The 27,576-nt window shown below is 43.8% G+C and overlaps 1 protein-coding gene across 1 annotated transcript in view; it reads left to right on the top strand.

Annotated features, from left to right (window-relative positions):
• Nucleotides 1–27,576, top strand: part of fam189b (family with sequence similarity 189 member B) — a gene marked incomplete at its 3' end in the record, with an annotated part of 71,872 nt that overhangs the window by 26,066 nt on the left and 18,230 nt on the right. The window contains exons 8-9 of the mRNA XM_080739914.1: nt 25,943–25,999; nt 27,067–27,174. Coding sequence (XP_080596040.1) covers nt 25,943–25,999; nt 27,067–27,174 — 165 coding nt within the window. The remainder of the gene's footprint in view (nt 1–25,942; nt 26,000–27,066; nt 27,175–27,576) is intronic.

Below are 27,576 nucleotides of genomic sequence, written 5' to 3'. Positions count from 1 at the left end.
TCCATACAACTCAAAGGTTCCAAATGCGCTAACATTAGCATTTAGCAGTGAACAAGCCTCTCCCCATGCTGGAATGTATCCTCTTACTCAATACAACTCCAAGGTTCCAAATGCACCAACATAAGCATTTAGCAGTGAACAAGCCTCTCACCATGCTGGAATATTCCTCTTACTCAAGACAACTCAAGTTTCCTGAGTAAATAGGGAGAGCTTCCTAGGATCTCCTTTTAGTAGAACTGTACCATCATGCAACTGTACTTTTCCCATGCAACCTTCTAACAAGTCTTCAACTCTCCCCACACACTACACACACAGTAGCTGCTTGACCTCATGTGGCTCAAAAAGGGAATTAACCCACTCTGCACACAGACTAGGCTGATTCTAACAGGAAGCATGTTGGAAGGATGTTGAAAGCAAGCCAAATAAGCAACTTCACTTCAGAACAAGCCCGAACAAAACAACCCACAACTAGAAGTTATGGGGAAACAAGACCAAGTTGCTTATAATGGGCAGACCTGGCAACACTGCTAGACTGAGAACAGTGTGAATGTGTATGGTAGCAGTCCATAGACTACACTACCCATGATGCATTGCCCATTTAACAACCTCCCTTATCAACTTTCCACCATTCCACCACATAGGACATTTAACTATGGTGTTTATAAAGCCAAATAATCACCTGTGCAAGAACCTTCATTTCCATACTTAAGCAAGTGTGAGAGTGAGCGTGTTTGATCCTCGCTTGAATGCCGCAATCTCACCTACTTTACTCCAAGTAGTGGCAGTTAGTTGAATATGGACTAATTCAACTGTAGCACATGACAATCTCTCTCATGGTAACAAGTTCTTACACCCATGAAAGGGCATATGTTAACCATTAAACATTTAAACCCCCTCTTCTAACATCTTGAAATGCTGTACCACTGAATTATCTAAGCATCAATATTTGATTCAAGACTCTTACCGAATACTAGCTGAACCACTCCTCAAGGACAGGTCCCCAACAAACACTCAGACTCAGGCTTCTGCATGGCCAAACAGGCCCAGACACAGCCACCTCCCCTTATGCTCTGCCCTTAAAGGGGCAGTGCTACTCCTGTAAACACTTGACATGATTCCTGAATGAGCAAAGCATAAATCTTAATACACAAATATACTCAGTAGTTCCAACCTGCCTGCAGAGTAAAAGTAGCATTAGTATATGATTAGCAGCAATGTTGGGAAAAGAGGCATATATTAGAAGTGAGCAATAGCATCAGAATATCATCCATGCATGATATCAATAATAGCATAGGCTACACCTGTTTAAAGCAGGATGGGAATCCCTGCATGGAGCCATGCATCTGAAGGGAGTATGGCCACACCGGCCAACATGTTGGATTAGCTGCCGAACTAGCTGGTGTTTGCAGAGTGTAGCCCTGCGATTAAAGATTTAAGAAACCCAGTGTGGCATCTGCTGGAGACAAACAGCACTGGAAGCTGGGCAGGAACAACAGTTCACATACTGTTCTAGGCAGCACAAATCACAGCCAATGCCATCATGGTTCGGGGTGCACTGTAGAGCAAAGCATGCTGTTAGCTTATGTTGCTACAAACAATTTGAAGCTTCCACTACTACCACTGTTAGCATATGCTATACTGTTGAAATGTTTTCTCTTCTGAGAAGCAAGCATGCTAGTAATACATTTTAGATGAGACCTTGTTCAAGTTATGAGTAGTAGTAAACACGTAAATGAGAACTAATGAAGTAGTGCATCATGATAGCTGTAGTTAACATTAGGCATAATACTGTTAGCAGTAGCATAGTGATAGCAACAGATATAAAAGCAGGCTAGCATTGCTATTGAAGCAGCACGGCAGTAAGCAGTATCTAAAGCAGAACCATATGTATCACCAAGCTTTCGAGCAGAACCAGAGAGTAGAGCAGCCGCAGCAGCAAGCAGCAAATGATTCCGAAGCTTCGGAACCAAGCATTGGTAGGGAAAGCAAGCTCTATTTAAAGGAGCCTTCCCTATTGATTGGAGTATGGCAGTCATGTGACATAATGACCAGCAGATATGTTAATGAGGTATGAGAACAGAGCTGACTGACATCTGACTACAGCTGAGCAGCAACTTGACTCCCATGCCCTGCATAAACTTGCGCTACGCTTTATTTTTTGTTGTCAACAGGGCCCTACGGGTCGAGAGGTGAAGATTACGAGCAGCCCCACAGAGAAGAAATCCTCTAAATGTCTCCTCCTGTAGGAACACACACAGCTGCACCTTACAGCAACACAGCAGTATTAATGACAAAACAAACTGTAAGTCCTCTGGCTCCATCTACTGGCCACAAACTAAACCAAACTAAATGAAAACGATTCCTTTTTTGTACAAACCCAAGCTATGGTATTCCATGATGTAAAAAAAAAACATTAGTGTATTGTAAACTAGTTCAGGGGTTTTCAAACTTTTTTGACTCAGGGCACCCCTGTCAATAACCTTTTCATCCACAGCACCCTTGAGTTACAATGTTCATGTTTAGAATCTTACATCATATTTGAGAAATATCTGTTTCCATCAGAACTGACTGAAAATAACGTTATACTTGATGTTTAACCACTTGAACCCCAGCATGCCTATTCTGGGGAGAAAGGTTCACCAAAAATAGCCGATCTACAAGCTCACAAAGCGACGCGTTGTGAGCTTTTATCTCGTGGCACCCCTGAACTGGCATCAGGGCACCCCAGGGTGCCCCGTCACCCTACTTTGAAAACCCCTGAACTGGTTCCCCTGGAATGTATTGCAACAACAACAACAACAAAAATAACTTAATTTATCTCTTTTGATATTTCCTTCTTCTCTGAGATGGTTTTGGGTCATTATGCTGCAGAATAATTGTTGGTTATTTTGAGGACCAGTCTGAAAACTACCTGTAAACCTCTTCCTGCACTGTTGTCGTTTTATTTTTATTTTATATTATCTTTTGCCAATGTCTCTTGTCCCTCTCTTTGGTCCCGACCCACTAGTTGTGAAACACTAAGCTATAAGAAGACCACAAATTACGTTTTTTTTTTTTACATCGGTGGTTCTCAGAGTGGGGTCCAGGGACTCTTAAGGCCGTATCAGAGTGTACGGTGGAGAGCTATCCACCGGTGGAGAGCTTTCCACCGCAAGTCAGAAAATAAGTGCAGGACATCATAGTCACTCACGGTGGAGTCCTGTACACCGTGACTGACTGGTCTAGATCGACCAATCAGTGAACGGGGTGTAGAGCCTGTCTGTCTGATAGTAAAAACAGAGAGATGTGTTGGGACTCACGGTGGAAAGCTCTCCACCGCGAGGAATGATGTAACGTTGTAGTTTCATGACTCAAAAAGACTCGAAAAGACTACACCGCGGTGTAAAGCCTTCCACCGCGGACCCGACTATGATACAGGCTTTAGAGGTCTGTAACTCTGAGAGCGTAGTTGAAGATAAAACGTTGCTACACTATGACCAAATAAGATGAAAAGTCTTAATGTTTTTAATGATACATATTGTTTTTCTTTCTTTTTTTTCTTTTTTACAAAAGTCTTACACGACTGCTTGAACATTCCACCTGCCACTAACACATCAAATGGCTCTTTTCCAACTACTATAACTATTAGGGAACCATGCCACGTCATTGAACGGGTTCTGGGTTGGTTTCCATACAGCGTGCTGCTATGGCTCTGCTTCACAAAGGTTCTCCAGAACAGTGGTTCCCAAACCTTTCAGGTCGAGACCCAAAAGAGAAATTAAACGTTTGCCCGGGACCCAAACTAGTGAAAATAGCAGATCTACAAGCTTTGCGCCACGTTGTGAGCTTGTAGATCGGCTATTTTCTCTACTTCTTAAACATTTGTTTTCTGATTAATTCCTGACCTACTGTTTGGGAAGCAATGTAATATTATGTACCCGTATTTTCCGGACTATAAGGCGCACTTAAAAGCCTTTAATTTTCTCAAGAAACTACAGTGCGCCTTATAGTCCAGTGCACCTTATATATGGATCATTCATTGACATTGACATTCCCTTTAGCACAGCTCCAACTGTTGGATGCATAACGCAACAGTAGCGTCTATTAAGTGCGCCTTATAGTCCGGTGCGCCTTATTATATGAAAACATTTTGAAAATAGACCATTCATTGACAGTGCGCCTTATAGTCCGGTGCGCCTTATAGTCCGGAAAATACTGTAGTATTGAAGTCCTCCGTTATCCCCTGGGTCACACAAGTATTTCTTTTTTCAGAAACTATGAAACTACCATAGGGTCGTCCTAGCATCGCGTCATATAAAAACTGTGTTCCAAAGCCCGGCGATTTGGAGAACATTTATTTATTTTCTTGTACTAAATTTGATTTTGAGTAAAATCGCCTGGGCTCATTAGTTTCTTTTTGGAACACTCTCTACTTTCCCCCAGCCGGGGAATAGCGTGTTCCTTCAACACGTTACGTCTTACCGGGGAACACCCCCCCCCCCCCCGGCCCGTCAGGTGTTGAGAAGCGGCTTGCTCACTCCTCATGCACTGAAGGAAGCATGAGCTCAGTTCGGGGGACTCTCCCCAGCTTGGCAGAGGGAGAGCAGCGCCCAGAATGACAGCTTAGGCAATTGGCACTGGGTGAAAAATGGGTTACAAAATCGTGGGATAAAAATGTATAAGAACATTTTAAAAATTGCATGGTCACACCTCACTTTTATTCTACCTATGAGGGAGGATCCGGCCAATTCATTTAAATGGGAATAGAGCGCTTTTTGCAGAAATCTGCTGAATTGCAGCAAACCTAGATTACCTTCCTAACCGTAGGTTAGGTAGGTTAGGTAGAATAAACATCTTCTAGTCCAGCTATTCACCAGACATTCCTTGGACACAAAATGTGATCTACTTTATTTCTGCACAGCAGTACTAGAGGTCCTGGTAGGATAGAAAAAACAGCAGTAGTAGAGGTCCTGGTAGGAGATAAAACCAGTAGTACTAGAGGTCCTAAAACCAGTAGTACTAGAGGTCCTGGTAGGAGATAAAAACCAGCAGTATTATAGGTCCTGGAAAACCAGCATTAACCAGCAGTACCAGAGGTCCTGGTATCAAATAAAGAGGTCCTGTTAGGAGATAATGTCAGCGGTACCAGAGGTCCTGGTAGGAGATAAAACCAGCAGTACTAGAGGTCCTGGTAGGAGATAAAACCAGCAGTACTAGAGGTCCTGGTAGGAGATAAAGCCAGCAGTACTAGAGGTCCTGGTAGGAGATAAAAACCAGACGTTCTAGAGGTCCTGATAGGAGATGAAAACAGCAGTACCAGAGGTCCTGGTAGGAGATAAAAACAGCAGTACTAGAGGTCCTGTTAGGAGATAAAAACCAGACGTTCTAGAGGTCCTGATAGATGAAAACAGCAGTACTAGAGGTCCTGGTAAAGCGCAGTAGGACCTGGGTTGGTAGAAGGACTGTGTTGTCTTTGTTTGTCTACAACATGGAGGGCTGAGAATGTGGAAGAGAGGAACAGATAAGTGCAATATGAAAAGATGAGCGAACAGAGAGAATGATGGATGGATGGATGGATGGAGGAGAGAGAATGGACAGAGCATTGAAATGAGGACAAGGAGAGAGAGAGAGAGAGAGAGAGAGAGAGAGAGAGAGAGAGAGAGAGAGAGAGAGAGAGAGAGAGAGAGAGAGAGAGAGAAGGGAGGAGGAGTAGAAGGGAGAAACCGGAGGATATGAGGAGGAAATTACCCTGTTTTTATTTTATAATTTTACTTTGATCTAATACAGTGGTTCTCAACCTTTTCAGGCCGCGACCCCCCAAATATTCATATTTTAACTGGGGACCGCCCCCACGAGCACTACATACAAGCATTACCTTCTGTTTAAGACGGTTCTATTGTGAAAATAGCAGATCTACATGCTCACAACGCCTCGTAGATGGGCTATTTTCACAATTTCTGCCTCTAATAATTGACAATTTGGCCAGTGTTTAATTTGTCGTTTTAGAGGTATTAAAAAGTCCTTAAATTGTCACTTTGGAAATGTGAAGATAACCTCTATACACTTAAACTGTGTTGGTTTGTTTACTGTTGAGAGAGAAAACAATGTTGCACATTAAGTTCATCATCTGGGGACCCACCCCCAAAATAATGTGGGGACCCCCCTGGGGGTCCCCTAACCCTAACCCACAGGTTGAGAACCACTGGTTTAATATATAATCCCATTCAGAGGAACGTATGGAGTCCATGTATATTATTTTCACTCTGCTTTTCTTTTCCTTTGTAAAAACATTCCATGTGTGTGTGTGCGGTATGGAACCTGTATGGACACATCTGTCATGTGTATGTTTACATACATGCTGCTTCCTGAATAAAAAAGGAATAAAGTTTCAAATGTGTGCGCGTGTGCGTGCTGTGTGTGGTGTTCTCAAACATTTTCTCAAACCAAAATGATGTGTGTTTGGCCGCGGACCCCCATTCCAAAAGATGTTTTGCCAGGTGCGCGTCTTAAGGGAAGATTCGTAAGCTTTTTATCAAGATTTGACAGGATTTGTTTAAAAAAAAAAGAGCATAATTACAAGCTCACAACGCTCACAAGAGCCAAGTGCATTTGGGTCTCCATCCGGAATCAATGGGGCTAAATTTATCATCATCACATTTTTATAACAATGCAACAAAAACCTCAACTCCAAGTAAAATATTTGAGTTTTAAATGTTAAAAAGATATTCAAAGATTTGCACACATTTTCATGATTTTTCAAAAATAGCAGATCTACAAGCTTGCAGCGCGGCACTTCTTTTTACAGTTAAAGCATAAAATAATGGTTAAAGTGGTAACCAGGTCTTAAACGGGGATTAAGTGTGTTGAGCTGCTCCTCATTTTTGCAGGGGACCCACTGGAAACCCTCAAGGACCCCTGGGGGTCCCCAGACCCCAGAACTAGTTCAAAACTGTCATGTTAAGGTTTGGCCTGGTGGTGGCACTAAGTCACAGAGTCACCAAAACCAACAGGTTTCGATCTTCTCCCATCAAACTTCTTGCAATCCAGTCAGTGGTTCTCAAAGTGGATTTTGTTCTTGTGTTTTTTGTCATTTACATAGGCTTTTATTTTATTTATTTTCTTGACCACAATGTTAAAATGTAATTTTGGTAGCATGTTATTTAGATTCATTTGATTACCCGGCTTAACTGTCATCCTAGTTTACTGAGGCACTACACTCTCTCCGCATGTGATTGATTACCTTGATTATTGTAAGTCACTCTGGATAAGAGTGACTGTGAAATGCCCACGTTGTAAATGATAAAAAATAAAAAGATAAAAGAGAGAGAGAACACCCACTAATAACAGTTCACCATGCTGAAAAGCAGCCAAACATCTGCTATCATGAAGAAAACAGGTTGAGGTGGAAGAAGTAAAAGTATCAATAATACAATACGCTGTTACAAGTAAATTCAAGATTTATTAAGTAAAAGTACAAAAGTAATGTGTAATCAACATTTACTTTATGTACCAAAAGTATATGACTCTCCTTCATTGACATACAAATAACACATAACTGACATTATGTAACATACGGGGATTAAATGACAATTTGCCTCTTGATATGTAGTGGAGCCCAAGTAAAAGTGTTGAAAATGGGAGAAGAAGAAAAGAACTCAACTACTGTACCTGAGTGTGGAATGTGTAATGTAAAATGGTGCATTTATATAGCGCCTTTAACCAGTCCACGGTGCTTTACAATGAACATTACATTCACCCATTCACACACACATTCATACACCACTGAGAAGCCATGCAAGGCACCAACCTGCTCAAAGGGAGCAATAAGCTCTGTGCACAGAAGCCATATTGGAAAGACATTTTTGCCCCTTCCTTACTTCCTTTACAGGTGTTACCAATGAATCTGATTAAGGCTCCGTTCCATTTTATTGTAGCACAGTGGTTCTTAGGGTTAGTGATTTCAAGGACCACCATAACTTGAGTGTACAAAATTACAATTTGTAAACTCTAGAGCCTAGGAGATCAGTGTCTTGCTCAAGGACACTTCCGACACCAGCTCTGGGGGGGGCCTGGGATCGAACTGGGAACCTTCCGTTTCCCAATAAGCGGACGCTCTACCTTCGGAACCACTGCCGCCCCTCGAACTTGAACTTAGTTTACATTCAACCTCATTTTAAGAGTCGCAGCCTGTGAGGCTCACTCGGTGTGGGTCAGGGACGAGGTCACTCCTGAACGTTGAAGTCTTGATCCCCGTTTGATCTCCTGCTCCACAGCCATTCAAAGTCTTCTCTCTCCCTGAGACCAGATGCATGTAAACAAACGTCACCAACTCATTTATGACCGGGGCCGTCGCAATAACATTTGTGCTTTTGTACAAGTAATTGTGATGAACGATTGAATTGTGTTTTTGGCATTGAACAGGGATGCTGACAGAACCCTCGCTAAAAACCCCAGGACAAAAATTCACTCGTCCTAGACCTAGACAATTTGCCCTCCTGGCCCCCAAACTGGGGAATAAACTCCCTGTCGCACTTAGAACTACAGACTCACTCCCCTAGCTTCCGTCGTGGACTAAGACTCACCTCTTCAGACTCCACCTAAACCCATAGCACTACTGTAACACTCCCCCTTCCCTCGATGACCATACATGAAGCTAGATAGCATTTTTAGGTTTTAGAAACGGATTTTTACTGATTAGGTGCGTGGTCTACCTACAGTATGTCATTGTTTTTTCTAGATTGATATTCCTATGCATTGTTATATTGTTGTTGATGTACTGACATTATCTTGCTTATTATTTTGCTAAATGCCTAAATTGTAAATTGGGAACATGACTATGACAACAAGAGCTTGTAGATCTGCTATTTCCGATATTTCTGCGAAACGATTATGACGACTAGATAATTATCTCGAATAGTTGCGATGGTGTACAAATACTGACAGGCCTATTTTATGATCCGTAAAATCAGTCACTGCAAACGTTGTGAAGTTGGAACCTCAGCTCGTACCTGTTGCTGATGCGTCGCCCCGCCAGGTACTTCTGCTCTGCGGTTTCTACGGACACGTTGTTCACTCCTGCTATGGCATGGACGACAGCCTGCGCAAGATCACAAATGGTTACACCAACACAAGCTACTTTACCTGAGAAGACATGCATGATTATAGCATTGAACCCTGAGGCCGATTCTGAAAAAATGTCTTCTGATTCCTAACAGTTTTCTGAAAAAACGTATGTTGTCGTACAGTATGTGGTGCTCAAACTCTTTCATGTCAAGGACCCCCAAAATGATATGCATTTGGCCGCCGTTAGTTATAGAGCCCCAATTTTAGCTAACTGAAACTGAAATGTTGATTTAATGTGCATTATCCCTAAAAATGTAACACATTTTTTGGCAAATCTTTGAAAGTGTCTTTTTAAAAGCGAACATTTGTAACTCAAATATTTGCTTCTGGGGGGGTCCCTGGAACAATATATTTTGAAAGGGGGGGGGGGGGGGGTCCGCGGCCAATTACATGTAATTTTTGGGGGGTCCTTGACATGAAAAAGTTTGAGAACCACTGATTTAGAAGAAGGATTTTTACTAGACATTTATAGACAACAACTGTAAAAAGGTTGAGAGCTCACCTCAGGCAGGAGCACGTCCAGGACAAAGCGGACCCGCTCTGTGCCAGCCTGCATGCAGGGAGGGGCGAGCGGGGCCGTGCACAGCATTGCTTCCAGGTACCTGTACACCCGCTCTACCTGGCCGCCGTCCCGCAGGTGGACGGGCGCGCCGTTCCTCCTGCGATCGGCGCTCTGGAAGGAGTGCAGCCAGCTGGAGCGCTGCTGTCCGCCGATCACCGCCTGTGGGGAGAGGAGCGAGGCTATGAGGGACAGCGATGGCGAGAGGCAGGGACGTGCTGGGCCCCTGATTCATCTTGGGAAAAAAAAGAGTTGGAGAGGCCCTAATTTTTTTGTTTGTTATATTTCGTCGTTGTCGGGTGGAAACCTTATATGTCCAAAACCGTTTGTTTTGTATTTATCATTTTAAAAATGATTTAAATTAGTGAAAACAGCCGATCTACAAGCACACAACGCCTCGCGGTGCGAGGCGTTGTGTGCTTGTAGATCTGCTGTTTTCACTATTGTGCAACGGCCTTGTGTGATGAAGAAGGGCTTTGCTTTGCGAAAAAATGTATAAATTTGAAACTTGTAGATACGAGGTTTCTGACCAACAGTGAAGATTTACTTTGTTGGCCGCACAGCCCCCAAAATGGAAAGAATGAACCGGCCGTTCGGGAGTTGTCCCGCTTTTCCCAATGGCCAGCACGTCCCTGGCGAGAGGACAATCTGTATAGACCGATTTCTCAGAGCGGCAACCATAACTGCGGTGTCAAGCTGCAACTATGTGTGTGTGTGTGTGTGTGTGTGGCTGTGGCTGTACACTGACACTGCAGCTACGCGGCAGCGCTCTGGAAAAAAAGGTCTATAGACCAGTGGTTCTCAAGACAGTGGTCTGGGGACCACCAGTGGTCCTTGAGGGGGTTCCAGGTGGTTACCAGCTCAATGATGGAGATTTGGTAACCAAATTAACCCATATAGATCTTTAACTCTTGAGAGTGAAAAATGAAACCAAATGGACCCTTTACGCTCTCAAGATCATCTGCATTACTTATACCGTAGGCTACAAGAAGCCTACGCAATTAAGAATGTAGAAGAATAGAATAATTGTTATTTTGATCAAACTTTGCCCGTTATCTCCCCTACGGTACCACATCAATTCAATACAGCATGGGATTGTGGACAAAATCTTATCCAACGATAACAAAACATTCTACGTTTTGGGTCTGAGAGGCTAAATCTCACCTAGAGGTGGTCCGCGGCTGAAATTCAGAATAACAAAATTGACCTTGATATGAAAAGGGTTGAAAACCACTGTTATAGTCCTTTATACCAGGGGTAGAAGGAGGTTCAGGGTTCCGTGAGGGGGTTCCAAATGGACCCTTAAAGGACTGTAACTCCTGAGAGTGTACAGATGGAAGCCTCTCAGTAGTTATGGGGGTCCTTGGCAGTTGAAAAAGATTTGAGAACCACAGCCTCAGTAATCACCATTCAAATTTAAATATATAATATTTAAAAAAAATGGATCCCTCTATCTGCCATACACTTAATCCATCTGTGCATACCAGCAGTGATGGGCAGTAGCTAGCGCTAAGCTACATAGCTTAACTACATTTCAAAGAAGCGTAACGGAAATTTGCTACATTTCTCTGGGGATAGCTTGTAGTGTAGTTTAGCTATATTTAATCAGAGTAACTAGTAATATAGCTTACAACATTTTCCAAATAGCTTGCCCATCACGTTTGAAAAAAATAAATAAAAATAGACAAGTCAATTGTAATAGTGTCCCCAATAGTGAGAGGACATTCAGGACAGTCTGACCCCCCCCCCCCCCCCCCCCTCCCCAGGGGCCCAGGGGGATGCAGATGACGGTGAAGTGACGATTTAAGGGATAAGACATTTTAATACCAGTAAGACCTAAAAAAAAAGAAAAAGAAAAAGCAGTGTCGATTTGGCTAGCTACTTTTGTCATGTAGCTTGTAGCTTAGGTAACTACATTTCTTTGGAGATAGCTTCGCTGTGGCTTTAGTTATATTTAATCGAGTGTAACTTGTAGCTTAGGTAACTGCATTTCCAAGTAGCTTGACCCCTTTATACCAGCAGCTTTTTCTCCACCCTGCGCTGGTCAACGATGTAATGAACCAGCTTCTCGTTGGCTCGGTTGTAGGCGGCAAGGGTTCGATCAGGAAGACGCCTCCGGCGCTTCCTACTGACTTCCTCCTCCTGCTGCTGCTGCTCGGTCACACTCCTCTCCTCCACCACCTCCACCACCTCCTCCTCCTCGTGACCCTGGCCCTCCTCCATCTTCTCCAGGTCACTGGAGGTGGTTGGGGGCTCCTCAGAACCTCCCAGGGGGAAGGTCCTCCTCACTGGATAACCTGGAGGAGCAGCGGAGACGGCGAGGGACGGAGTTCAGGAGAGAGAGCAGGGGCGGAAGGAGGGGGGGAGTGGGACTGAGTTACTAGGAGGAGGGGCCTTAATTATTTTATACTTAAGCTATTGAAAAATAGCAGATCTAAAAGCTCACAGCGCAGCACCGAGTGCCGTGCTGCAAGCTTGTAGATCTGCTATTTTTCGTGAAAATCTTTGAATATATTTTTCATAAGTGAACATTTGTGACTAAAAGTTCGCTTCTGGGGGGTCCCTGGAACTAAATATTTTGAGATTGGGGTCCGTGGCCAAATACATATCATTTTGGGGGTCCTTCACATGAAAAGGTTTAGCACCACTGACATAGAAACAAAAAAACCTTTTTGAAATAATCAATATTGAAATATTGCACAAATTTTCACGATTGTTCAAAAATAGCAGATCTACAAGCTCGCAACGCGGCACCCGTATATCTGCTATTTTTCAATAGTTAAAGCACAAAATAATTGTGCGGGGCCCGCAGTGAATCCTTGTACCCAGGGCCCAGAATTTGGTGCAAGTGTGTTCCAGTGTTAATAAAACTATGACCAAGTAAATTCCATTTACACTTGGTCGCAACCAAGTGTGAATGGAATTTACTTGGTTGCATCCCGGAACCAAGTGTGTAATTTTATTTAAAAGACTATGACTTACGTAACTAAATCAATGTTTGCCATCAGAATCAACACTGGTGTGTTCAGGACAGGAGGGAGATGTTGAGATCTTTCAGCTGTTTAATAATGTTCAACAACTTACAAAATAGTATAGCGACGTAAATCTATCATCAGTAAAGGCATGAGACTTCTCTACTGGGAAAAGCTCTACAACTTGAACTTACTCATATCATGACAGACGTATTCCAGGAATGATCCGGTGAAGTGTTCACATGCTGTGGAAAAAAAGACTGCTCATTTATTTATGTCATCACTTATGGGGAAACTCCTGTTACCCAACATACACTCTATATATATATAGCAATGATTTCTAACATAATATAGGACCATTTAAGATTTATTTTAACAAAGAAACGGCCTCAACTTTTCTCTGGAGAAACACAGAGCTACTTACCAATACGCCTTCTATAGTCATTGATCATGTCCAGGGACCATTTAATGGAGGCATCAGACCACTCCTTGGCTTCACTCTGTAAAGGATTGTACACACACACACACACACACACACACACACACACACACACACACACACACACACACACACACACACACACACACACACACACACACACACACACACACACACACACACACACACACACACACACACACACACACACACACACACACACACACACGTCCCCATCCGGAATCAATGGGGGTAAATTTACTATTATACATTTTTTTGTCTTAGGAATAAGACAAATACAAAAAATTATCATTGAACTCCATGGCATGAGTAATCAATAGAAAAAAAAGTCATTTTGGGGGTGAACTACTCCTTTAAGTACAAGCATTTAACTCCCTCAGCTGTTACCTCAGCTGAAATGCAAGAGTTCAATAAAAGCTAAATAAAAGCACATAATAAAATCATAATGAAACGACTCATCTGAATTTCACCAACAGTGAAAAAAGAACAATGTGAACCCCAAGTACGGGATTCATGAGTCTTACCACGAACTGGCCGCTCTCTTCACAGTCATAGGGCTTCAGGGTTTTCAGCGACACTGTCAAGCTAAAAGTATACCACAACAGAAACACCATTTTATTGGTTGACATGGAAATCATTAATAGGCCTAGAATTATTGAATGCTTTAACCAGTGAAAAATAGCAGATATACAAGCTCACAGCGCGGCACCGAGTGCCGCGCTGCAAGCTTGTAGATCTGCTATTTTTGGAAAAAGTCGTGAAAATGTTTGCAAATCTTTGAATATATGTATTTTCAAAGCGAACGTTTGTAACTCAAATTTTGCTTCTGGGGGGGGGGGGGGGGGGGGGGGTGGTCCCTGGAACAAAATATTTTGAGATGGGGGTCCGTGGTCAAATAAATATCAGTTTGGGGGTCCTTGACATGAAAAGGTTTGAAAACCACTGACATAGTAGTCTCTCAAGAACAGACCAACTGAGCTCCAGTTAAGTGAAAAGGACCTTTTCTTTGACGATGGCTGGCCAGATTGCTGACATAGAAACATAGTTTAAAAAAAAAAAAAAAAAACCTTAGAAGGATTCAAAAGACACTTATAGAATCGGGTCAAAATTCTAATTTTCACGATTTAAAAAAAATAGCAGATCTACAAGCTCGCAGCGCGGCACTCGGTGCCGCGCTGTGAGCTTGTATATCTGCTATTTTTCAATAGTTAAAGCATAAAATAATGATACTCAATAATGTGTACCCGTTCTGAATGGGTTAAGCATGTTTTACTTCATTGTGGCCTCATCATTAGAGTTGTAGGTTCACCAGCTTCCAAACAATGAATCAGCATGTCAATACTGGCACACAGGAGGATGATTGTCTGTGTTTTCACCCCTGTACGTGTGTGTTTGTCTGTCTGACCAAGCTGGTCAGTAATCTCAGAGACTCAGAGAAGGCTGGACAAATCGCCATCAAACCCTCCATCCAGACTGGTGAAGACTTTCGCCCCTTTTATTATTTGTGTTACAGTGAAGTCATGACGTGACTCGCTCATCCCGTGGTTCCACGGAAGTAATTCTCTATGGAGAATAACATTGGGTCATCTTAAATCGTCTCATATAAGCATTGTGGTCCAAAAATAAACAAACGGCCTTTGCGATATTGTCGGCGAGGTGGCTCTGTATGGTTTATGATAGTCAGTCACTCATAAGTGATAAAGTCTGTTTCTAGCGAAAATGTAACTAATTCGGCGACAGTAACATTAGCGTTTTTTCACCATCAGTTGATTCTTCATATCCATATGAGTCAAACCGCTGAGATAATTTGTTTATAATTGGAACACAGTTCTTATATGACGCGATATGAAAAAGGTCTAAGGGAATTCAGAATGGGGGAAGAAAACCGCGAACCAGGTAGGATGTGTAAATTACGTCACACTTCACTAGTCCTAAACCACTTGAACTGTGGCATGCATATTCTGTGGGGAAACAATCTTATTTTTACCCTGTGCAGATCTTGTCCTTTAGTGGGCCTTCAATGAAAACGATGCAGGCTCTTCTCATCTTGTGGTTAATGCTTTTCACCTGCAGAGAACAATATGTGTCTTTTAACAACATTATATAAAGGCTACACCTATATTATGAGTCAAAGAGAGTAGAGATGTAGATTGCAAGTTGATGACAGTGGTTCACCCTGACGAGCACTAAGAGTCGAGGCATTACATTTTGTATAACACAGTTCTATTGTGAAAATGACAGATCTACATGCTCACAACGCCTCGCAACACAAGGCGGTGTGAGCATGTAGATCGGCTATTTTCTCAATTTATGCCTCTAATATTTGACAATTTGACCAATGTTTAATTTGTCATTTTAGAGGTATTAAAAAGTCCTTAAATTGTCACTTTAGAAATGTGCAGATACCCTCTATACACTTAAAACGTTATGTTGGTGTGTTTGCTGTTAAGAGAGAAAACAATGCTGTTGCACATTAAGCTAATCATCTGGGGGTAAAATAATTTAGGAATGACCCACAGGTTGAGAACCACTGGATTAGAGAACCAGGGCTGTCATTTAGGGTCATCAAGGGGATGGCAATTGCTACCCTGTAGTGTTCACATTTAACCTTACATTCAGTTATTTTATGCAAATTGTCCCCTGCTAAGTTATTTTAGCAGATTCATCTGATTTCCTCGCAATCAATGCCCGTCCACCTACATGTGACACATGTAATAATTTAGATAAGCCTTTTATTGCAGGGGTCTTCAACGTTTTCGGCCAAGGACCCCTTAGTTGAGAGAGAGATGAAGCAGGGACCCCCACAACCTGTTCATATATTCCATAGTTTCATCGTTTGACAGCAACGATCATCAGTGTATTTTGGATTCATGTCAATTTGTGCTTTCAGATATTTAACCACTTGAACCGTCAACACTTTCACTCTGTACAGCTTTTTTTTCTGAAAATAGCTGATCTACAAGCTCACAACGCCTCGCAGCACGAGGCGTTGTAGATCTGCTATTTTTGGCTAAAGTTCTCAGAATATGGATGCTAGGAAAAAAGGTTTCTGTCACACAAGGATTTGGAGGACCCCCTGTAGTAACTCTGAGGACCCCCTAAGGGTTCCGGACCCCCTGTTGAAGACCCCTGTTTTATTGTATTCAACCATTAATATATTAACCACATTCAACTGTTTTATTGTATTCAACCATTAATGTATTAACCAAATTCAGCGTGGCAACCCTATTTTGGGAATGTCATTATAGGCGAACAATTTCAAACATGTTCTCTTTTCGCCCCCAAACAAATAGCGAAAATTGTGGATCTACAAGCTCTCAACGTGGCGCCAAGCAACAGGTTGAGAGCCATTGCAGATCAACTATCTTTCTGAAATTATGCCTCTGAAGAGAACTGAATGTGGCATAATGCAAACTATGTAGATCTAATAGAAGTGATTATGTCATATTTAATAACTAGCAGTTCTTACCACTGCTGGCCAGAAGGGATATTTGTGAAACTTGCACCAAACAAACGCTCCTCCTGTAATCAACCGATGCTCTGAAAGACAAACATTTGGCACCATTATGCTACATGAACACAGAAAAAGTTCATTAATTTAAACAAACGGGACCCATTTTTAGACCTGGTTGAATTAAGAGTTCCAAGTTCCCATGCATCAATCTAATTGTCTCCACCAGCCGAAGGCATGGGGGAGAGTATGTTTTCCCCTCCGTCCGTCCGTGTGTCCGTCCGTCCGTGCGTGCGTGCGTCCGTCCGTGTGTCCTCGCAGTTTGTGTGCACCTAATCTCAGTCGCTGTTGGCCCGGTCGCTGCCAAAGTGAGCACACACATTCCCTGGATGCCAATCTAGAACCTCTGCCCTAAATTTTTCAAATGGGCCTTTTCTAGCGCCACCTAGTGGCCGATGTTCACAAAACACATTTCTGTGCACTACTCTTACAGATTTCGTCCACAAATCCTACAAATCGGTAGGCAGTATCTCGACAGTCATGTGATCAACACGGATCGGTCCGATTTTGCATATTCCATCCTGATTGGCTAAGATTGGCTTCCAAAGTTTGTAGGATTGATCCGTTTTGAACAAAATGCCTCAAATCCCAAACGCAAAGTCCACTATCATGAAATCGTGCACACAAGTTCCCACTAGGTCGAGGAAGAAATGCCACTTCAAATTTTTGAAATCAGCCTCATGGTGGCGCTATAACAGGCCGATTTGTGGTTTTACCTATAACTCCACCGATCAGTTTCAAACTTTGTAAGCGCACTCCCTAGAGGCCAAGGAAAAACCCTTTCCCTGCATTTTTCACATCAGCCTTTTATAGCGCCACCAGGAGGCCGACTTATGTAAAACACAAATTTTCCTATTATTCCTTGAGATTTTATCCAAAAATCATGCAAATCGGTACACTGTATCTCTATAGACATGTGATCAAGTCCGATCCGTCTGATATTTCATATTCCATCCTAATTGACTAATATTGGCTTCCAAAATATGCAGGATTGCTCAGTTTTTGAACAAAATGCTTCAAATCATCAACGCAGCTTGCGATTACCGTGAAATTTGCCACACATGTTCCCACTATGTCAAGGAACAAATGCTACCCTTTTTACGTTGGCCTGTTATAGCGCCACCAGCAGGTAGACTTTAGCAAAACACATTTTTGGAACACAATGCCTCAAATCATGCATGCAGTGTCCGATTGCCATGAAAGGTCTAAGGTGAAGAACATATGCCAGCCTTCTTACATTGGCCTATTATACAGTAGCACCACCAGGACACATGGCCTGGTGGAGACCTGTGCTCGGAAGAGCACTGCTTCTAGTTCCACATGCACAGCAGCCATGTTGAAAAGGCGCTTCCTTAAAGGACAACTTTGTAATTAGAGAAAAGAAAAGATGTGTTAAAATGTTTTCATTTACTGCTTTCTATTGTTTTGCGTACAAGTGGCTAAATATGTCTTTTTAGATACAATAAGCCGGCAATTTCTTGGTTACTATTTATACCAGCCCCCATAAGTCACATATGCACATGAAATATTGTGGTGCATCTTGGGAATGGGCTTATTGTGTCTAAAAATACATATTTAGCCACCTGCATGCATGCCCCCATGCAACCTGGGGGCATGCATGCAAATCAAAATAGTTCAAATCACTAAAACAATAGAAAGAAGTAAATGAAAACATTTTAACATTCATCTTTTCTCTAATAACTATCTAAAATATGAACCCTTGTTTTAAAAAAACAAAACAAAGTTGTCCTTTAACTGGTTATACCAATGATATTTTTTTGATTTTGTGTTGCACAGTGGTGCTCTCAAACTGGACCCCCATAACTGAGGGTACAAATGGAACCAAATGGACCCGCAAGTCCCCAAAGGGGCCTTTTGGAGCCGCCTCCAGGAACCGTGAGGGTCCCTGCCTGGACCTCACTTTCAGCACCCTGTCCCTGTTTGACCTTCATTACATTATAATTGGCAACACCTGTGAAGGAAGTAAGGTAGAGGCCCAGTTTCATAGAGCCTATTCCGTTCACAACCGATGCCCTCCTTACTTTTCTTCATCTGCATCAAGAAATTGGTTAGCTCCCCATCTTCCTCCTCGTTCGGAGAACAGAAAGAAGACAGCTGGTCTTCATATTCTGAGGACACACACACACACACACACACACACACACACACACACACACACACACACACACACACACACACACACACACACACACACACACACTACTTTATCCAGTTAATATATATATATACATTTATTATATAATATATTATATAATATATATATACATTTCTAAGAAGGGAAAAATCATGAATAACTACCAAGCCCTACATCAAATATAGTGAAAATAGCAGCTCTAGACAAGCTCACATGCCATGGTGTGACATGAGCTTGTAGATCAGCTATTCACCTTTATTGTTATATACCTATATATTATACATACACACACGTATATTTATACACACACACACACACACACACACACACACACACAACACACACACACACACACACACACACACACACACACTTTTGACATTTTTTTAATACAGCAATTGCAAATGCAAACTTCGGTGATAACACTCCAAATAGTTACATGACTGTGTGAATGTCCATGTGTTTTTCCAAGGGGTTTCCCGTGGTATCTAATAGGCCTACTGTTTTATCTCTATATCCTGTGACAGCATGTGGATGGATGTTGATATGATCTATGATGTCCACCACCATTACTCCATATACCTGCTTGCTCACCTCTCTTTGCAGGTGGATTATGAGCCATATGTCTGGTCTGGTGTGTGTGTTGGAAGCTGTTCCTAACTGTCTGCACTGCACTGACAAGATATCAGATGCCAACACAGCTGTAGTGAGTTGAAGTCGTTAAGCCCCAGCCCCCAATAATGTGCGAACGAAAATACCTGTGTGATTCTATCATGTTTTCCTCAACTTGTACAGAAGGAAATGCAGTCAGTGTTGACACACATATTTTATTACAGTGCATGTGTTAAAGTAGGCCTTATAGACTACATAGGCCTACCTTTTTTAAATGTGACCGTTATAGCCTACTGTTGGCTACGGCTATTTGAAGATTGCATTGCAGATCTGCTTCTTTCAAACATTTGGTAGGCATGTATACATTTAGGTCTACCTTTGGTGTACATTTTGATGCCAATACTTTCGTCTGAACGTAAGTCAATTTTGAATTCCGGATGACTTTTACTTGTAACAGAGTATTTCTAGTATTAACGTCCTACATAGGCCTACTTTTTCCACCACTGCTTTTATTTGATTTAATTATTTGTTTACTTACTGGGCTACTTTGAAAGAGTTTCCCAAGATAATAATAATAATAAAAAAAAAAAAACGCTTCTGGGGTCACAGCAGACTACAGGTCACCAATTTCGGTGTAACACCTTAACGTCAGCTAGCCGTATAGTGATGCTCATGTGACGTGCAGCAGCCAGGCTACCAACGGAGGACAGCGAGGCTTGTGACGACCCGAATACATTAGCCTACACGCGCGCGCACACGCACGGGTAGGCTAATGTATTCTCAAGTACGGGCGGGATGCCCGCGTGACTGCGGGGAGGGATCGGAGATGGATGATCGGATGAGGCGCGTGAGTGAGTGAGCGAGGGACCACCGCAACAACTCTGGTGATGATGATGATGATGTTTTGATGATGAAGAGAGACGATGCTTAGATGAAACACGATCTCGGTCGCTATGAAGCTTGTTATAGCCTATAGGTTCGGTTTTGAATATTAAAACGGCCGTTTTTTTTCTCTCTTTCTTCCAAAACATGCATCTCAACAATATCCATAGTTGGCTCCATTGGTGGTGAATGGAGGTGATGTGATGACGGTCGCTGCGGGGGTTTAGACCACATCCGGACGGTGTGGTGATGGTGATGATGATCCGTTCATCCTGTGACTGTAAAAGCAGTGAAAGCAGAGATGCGGACCGGAGCGGCGGTGCTGCTTCATGCTTAGCGGAGCGGATCATGATGATGCTGTAGGCCTGTCTGCCTGCCTGCCTGCCTGCCTGCCTGCCTGCCTTTTGCCTGCCTGCGGACAGAGCAGTGAGCGTGTGTACACTGTACTGTAGCACTCCACACACCGGGGCTCCGTTACCGCAATGCTACGAACCGGAGGAGGAGAGAGAGAAGAGGAGGAGGAGTGATGCTGGAGGAGGTGATGCTGATGGGAGGATGGGAGGAGGAGGACCGGAGAGGAGGAGAAGAGGGAGTCGTTCGTTCTAAAGCTGCGGGGAACCATTCCCCTCCGGTTTGCCGTTTTTAAAATGCATTTTGTTCCATTTTCTCCCGTCTTTCTTGTCAGTGGAGCAAAGAATTGCTGTTTAAAGGTAAACCGGGGGACCGCTATAGTAGAGGGCCTGTGTGTAGTGTAGGGCTATAGGCTATACCGGACGGGACAGCATCTTGAACTGATGATCACAATAAACAGAGCAGAACCCGAAACGATTATTTACATACAAGTGCATTGGTAACAATTGCCTAATGTAACATCATGTGATCAACGGAACAACCTATACAGACAGTAACAGGCCTGTGTGGGTTAGTGTGTTAGTGTGTTTCTCTGTGTGGGTGTGTGTGTGTGTGTGTGTGTGTGTGTGTGTGAGCTACTATAGACGTCGGCCCGTATGACCCGCTGTGCCGAGACGGTGTTTGTGGGGCAGCGGCGATGCGCGGACATTAGCGCTCCGTGGTCACCGGCGACCACCCCGCTAGCAGGTCGGTTGGCACGAGCAGCGGATTCCAAAGAAGTGCCCTGCTGCCAACCTCCATCCATCTCTCCTGGAACCTTCAGACGTCGCCGCCACGCACTCCCACTGACTGACTGAAGTTTGACGCCCCCCGAAGGACGTTTTTTAGAAAGTACAAACGCCAAGATAAAACACTAGTTCTCGCACGGCCGGAAGGGGCCCAGGCGGGGATGCTCGGGTCTTGACCCGAGTGCACCCAGCCCCAAAACCATCACCTTCATCACCACCAACAACACGCGCACGCACATACTGTACGCACACACGTCGTCATGCCTTCGCCGTCAGACTCCAGCAGCGTGGCCTCGGCCTCGGGGTCGCGCGGCTGGTCCGACAGCCGGAGGGGGATGTCGGGCCGCGGGCAGAGTGGCGCCCGGCTGCTGCTGTACCTGGGCTTGTGCCACCTGGGCCTGGGAGCCATGGTCCTGGCCTTCTCCTTCACCAGCATGGCCTTCACCTCCTCCGCCCGCGTCCGGCAGTCCTGTCCGTTCTGGGCCGGCTTCTTCGTAAGTAGGAAAGAAAAGAAAACAACTCCCATCGTTCGGTCCCAGCCAGCACGGTCAGGACCTGGACCAAAATCAGTGACGTCTCGATTGGGGCCAGATCACAGCCCACATGGGGATGATCTTGACGTCATATGGACTTTTTTGTTTGACAGGATTTATGTTGGTTGATATCAGGTGATATTCTAGGCCAGATAAATATCATAACTAGTTATATATGTCCCAGAATATAACCTTATGTGCTCATATTTCAATTAACATTACAAACAATAACAATAATCCTGTCAAACAAAAAAGTCCATATGACGTCCTGGTAATGACGTCAAGATCATCCCCATGTGGTCTGTGATCTGGCCCCAATCGAGACGTCACTGATTGGTCCACCGTCCAGGTCCTGACCGTGCTTGCTGAAGTGTTTCTCAAACTTTTTACATTTCAAGGTCTAACCTTAACTCTGACAGTGTACAAATGGAAACAAATAGACCCGCCATTTGTTTCCATTTGTACACTGTCAGAGTTACAGACTTGTATGGGTCCATTTAGACCCCCCTAAATGAACCCACGAGTCCCTGGTATCCACTTTGAGAAACCCTCTGCGATAGTTCCTAAAAGAGTTTGACTCACTCGACTGGCTTCCCCCTTTTCTGTCACTTTTCAGTGTTCAGGCTATAATGTGTCTTTTCGACTGTAAGAATTGAAGTGAGCCGTGAACTATTATTGTTTTCGTACAGAATGCCTTGTAAGGGAGCGCTTGTTTTCGGTGGAGATGACGGAGGCGCGCCGTCTCAGGTGACCTTGAACCACGTGAGACACCGCCGTGCGAGCGAGTCGCCGTGTCGAGCGTTGCTAAGGTCACGTGAGCCGACTCAGCGCTGTTAGAAGTCGTAAACCAGGGGGCCAGAATAGTAAATCTTCGCCCCCCCGACTTTCGGCACCTCCGCGCGGTCCAAGTGAACACAGTGAAGCGCTCTCTACCTCCGGTTCAGCCAATCACAAGCCGTGGCCGACAAGGCATTGTGTACGAAAACAATAGTCGCGAAGCGTGCTGTGATGTGAAACACATTTCACAGGTTCTGGATGTGTTTCAATCGACCATATTCAAACAGCGGCCATCTTGCCATTAAGACAATGAATTGCCACCCTATAGTTGCCACCCTATGTAGGTACAGTTTTCAATTTCAATGCAAATTTCAAACATGGCCGCCAGGTGAGTATGGTCTATAGGCTACGGTTCGGTTTCAGATATGGTTCTCTGAAGCTAACTTGGGAAGGTTGAACTAACCCTGTGTTCTGAACCCACAGTTCACAACTTATGAGATGAGATATGTAAGGGATAATGAATGGCTCCGCGGTGAATGACGCTAGATAACAGACCGACGGCTTGATAACTCCCGAGGCGTTAGATAACTCCCGAAGGGATGTTATCTAGCGTCATTCACCAAGGAGCCATTCATTATCCCGCTTATTACCCGGCTACTAAATAAAATTAATAATTCGACTCAAAACTAAAAACAAAACAAAGTATTTCCTTGTTTACAGACGGCTGGAAGTGTTCCACAAGTGTCGCGCTGGGCGTCCCCCCAGCGCGACACGTTCGCCTTGGAAAACAAGGAAGTGCTGATTAGATAGAATCCATTTTCTGATACTACGTCGTCTATTTCTCGCTTAAAATATTTTAAAAAACATTCTTTAGAGCAACGTTTAGTTGTAAATGTCGCTGTGTGTTTGTCTACATGGTAGACATGTTGCATACAGCACTAAATTCACGCAGTGCAGCCTGAATGCAGCAGCTGCTCTAAGCCGTTGATTAGGCAGCGGTCTGTTATATAGCGGAGCGGTCTGTTATCGTGGGATATCAGACCTCTGATTTCAGCGCTCGACCAATCAGAATCAAGAATCCAAACAGGCCAGGTAATAAACTTTATTAATCCCCGAAGGGAAATTAAGGTGTTTCAGCAGCATAGTGTGACAATACATAAACTACTGGACAAAAAACAAGGACACAACAAACACATGGACACAAACACAATAGACCTAAAGTCGATCCATGACTGTGCCAAGGGAGAGAGTTCTTGTACTTTACATACATAAGGTTTCTAAAATAGTGAAAACATCCGATCTACAAGCTCAACGCGCATAGCGTGGTGAAGTGTTTTGAGCTTGTAGAACTGGTATTTTCGGGGGTTTTGTAATGGGTTTTTATGACATAACTCTCCCTTCAGGAGTGGTTCGGTTTATAGTGAACAAAACATACATAAACAAAACTAAAATAATCAGAACTTCACAAGATCTGGAAAGTTTCAGGTTCTGGAAGGTTCTGGCTTACTCTCATTGTGGAAAAGAGGTATATGAGTCATGTGATGCCAGTCCATTCTCACACCTGTTTGCGTCAAACGTGTGACGTGCCGGGCGGGATTTGACCGCTCAGCACCTGTTTGGCGGGACGGGACTCCCCCTGCGTTAGACATTGAAGTGGACGGGGGCTGTCCTGTCGTGCTGCCTTGCATGCTGATGAGGACGCATGATTTATGTTCCCAAGACTATCGGTATGCGACTCGAACATTGCTGAGTCAACAGAAGCGGACCCTGAGCCGAGGCGCTAGCCGAGTGAGTGGCCGCGCTGAGCACCGCGAGGCACGCCTGAGCGAGTGGCCACGAGGCACACCTGCCTTGTTTTAAATGTTGTGTCGTGCACAAGTAAACCTTTCACGAGTTGGGAGTGAGAACGCCATATCTGTATTTCAGTGGGTCGAGTAATGCTGAAAAGCGTCGTCGTCAACGCAGCGGGTGCTGTTGCCCCAACTTGTCACTACGGTACGCCCTGAGATTGACAAACGTTTACGTGACGCATAATGCAGACCTCGTAGTCTCAATAAATTACATTAACCACTTTCAACCTGGCATTGTTCGACAAACTTAAGTGGTTAAAAACATTGAAGACACAAAAGTGTACTATAGATACTTTATATCCGCTTGAGATGACTCAGCACCACTCTATTTGCATACTGATAGGGTGGGAATAGTTTATGATCCATCCTTGTCAATATGCTACGTGACATGTCTAATATACGCTTCCTCGCGTGATGCCGTCTCGCACCACAATAGCAGACCCACAAGCTCAACGCGTCACATTGTGAGCTTGCAGGTCGACTGTATCCAGCTTGGCCGGATGGCGTCAATAGACCGATTCCTCCGAGCGGCACCCATAAGTGTGGTGTCAAGCGGCTACACGGCAGCGCTCTGGAAAAGCCAAGGGTCTATATACGAGCACAATTGGCCATGTTCGGGGGGATTGAAGACGAGTTGGGAGGGTGATATTATGTGTCGCTGCGATACGGGCTGGGGGCGGCACCTGTTATTGGGTGGTGTTGAACGGGAGGAGTATAGGACGTAGGCGCTACGTCCTCTCGGTGGGGGATCCTCACTGGCAGGTGAGTCAGTAGTGTGATGCAAGTGTGTGGGGATGAATTAATTGAGTAATGACCAAATTTGGAAAGTCAAAGAAAAGAAAAGGAGTTGGGAGCAGTTTGCATGTTCATTATACACATGGTGGCGTTTGTTTTGATGTGTTGGTGTGTGTCGCTGTGAGGTTGTGTTGATGTTGTGACAATAATCTGAGTGTGTTAGGTTGTGCTGACATAGTGTGTTAATAATTTGTGCACATATGTGTACATGTGTGTTGGTTGGTGGTGGTGTGTAATTTGTGCTCTTTAGATGCCTATGATGTTATACAGCATACACACCGAAAAGCAACACAGCAGAAAACAATGTGTGACATGTCTTCTTTTATATTCCTATTTTATAAAGGTCTCAATCGTTCAGAATTATGTATATAATATTGTTCATGAGCTGCCCCAGCCGGCGCTCATAGACTCCAATGTTATTCACCGAACTTCCGGTGCTAGTTTTGCCCACGAGAGTGTCATGGCGCATGGACGTGGAGACAAAAAACACGTCGGTGTCCTTTCTTGCTGAGAGGCTCTTTGCACTTCAGTTATGCAGCCCACAGCGCATAATCCTCACATTAGGGTGCCTTTAATGTTTGCTGGTGTTTGTCAGGTGGTGGCATCTGGTATTGTTGGGATCATTTCCTGGAGACGACCTTTGACCTTGGTGGTGAGTCAACTCTTCTCTCTGACGTCATCATCTCATGGTTGCATGAAACCCTAGACTGATTTTATAATATCGTCGTTGTCGGGTGGAAACCTTGTATGTCCAAAACCGTTCGTTTTGCATTTATCATTTTAAAAATGATTTAACCTAGTGAAAACAGCCGATCTACAAGCACGTGCTTGTAGATGGTTGTGTGCTTGTGCAACAGCCTTGTGTGATGAAGCAGGGCTTTACTTTGCGAAAGAATGTACAAATTTGAAACTTGGAGATACAAGGTTTCCAACCAACAACGACGATATGTTATCCTATTAAGTTTAAAAACCACAGCCGTTGTATATCATATATTACATCGTATTTCGGCCATTTGAAAATAGCCGATCTACAAGCTCACAATGCGCTGCGATGCAATGCATTGTGAGTTGTAGATCTGCTATTCTCAAATGTATTTTGTACATTTGAAAAACTTGTGAAATGGGACGTTTCTGTATAATGAGTACATTCTACTTTTGTACTTTTAAGCACATTTCAATATCAATACTTTTGTACTTTTACTCAAGTCGATTTTGAATTCCGGACTTTTACTTAAGGGTGCCCTCACACCAAAATACCTAGAGTGGAATCCGCCAATGCATTTCAATGAGAATGGAGCGTTTTTTGCCAGTAGAGGATTTCTGCAAAAAACACTCCATTCTCATTGAAATGCATTGGCGGATTCCACTCTAGGTATTTTGGTGTGTGGGCACCCTAAGAGAGTATTTCTATATTTCTGCAGTATAATTGATACTTTTACTTAAGTAAAAAAAGAAGTTGAGTACTTTTTCCACCACTGACGATCTTTTATCACTGCCTCTTATGTGACATGTGTGTGTGTTTGTGCGTGCATACATGTTTGCACGTGTGTATGTGTGTGTGTGTGTGTGTGTGCGTGCGCGTGTGCGCTCGCGCGTGTGTGTGCGTGCGTGCGTGTGTGCGTGCGTGTGTGCGTGCGTGTGTGCGCTCGCGCGTGTGTGTGCGTGCGTGCGTGCGTGCGTGCGTGCGTGCGTGCGTGTGTGTGTGTGTGCGCTCCCCAGGTGTCTCTCTTCATGCTGCTGTCTGCAGTGTGTGTCATTCTCAGCCTGGCAGGGTCCATGCTCTCCTGTCAGAACGCACAGATGGTCAAATCAATGCTCACCTGCCAGGTACTAACACACAACAACAACAACAACAACACACACGACATGACAAACGCAACCTACACACAGCCAATACACATGAACAATGTTATGAACACAACTACTCTCTCAAAGTGTCACGCTGCAGACATTAATGTGCGTGCGTGCGTGCGTGCGTGCGTTACTAATATTGTATGTTATAGTAGAACTGAGAGGACTAGGACCTCTCAAGATGAATTGTTTTATGGTTAAGAAAATGTTCTTTATAGTTAATCATATAATTAGGAATAGACTACCTATAGAATAGAGATGCTCCGATTGCGCCGATACCGGTCACTGATCAACTGGAATCAGTATCTGCCGATACCAATATTCCCGATCACAGCATCAAATCCATAAATTCTTCTATTTATTGTGTTACTGTTGCAG

Source organism: Nannobrachium achirus (assembly GCF_963921795.1).
Source record: "Nannobrachium achirus genome assembly, chromosome: 2".
NCBI classification, from domain to species: Eukaryota; Metazoa; Chordata; class Actinopteri; order Myctophiformes; family Myctophidae; genus Nannobrachium; species Nannobrachium achirus.
The sequence above is the reverse complement of the archived record's forward strand: the minus strand, read 5'-3'. Positions and strand labels throughout refer to the sequence as shown.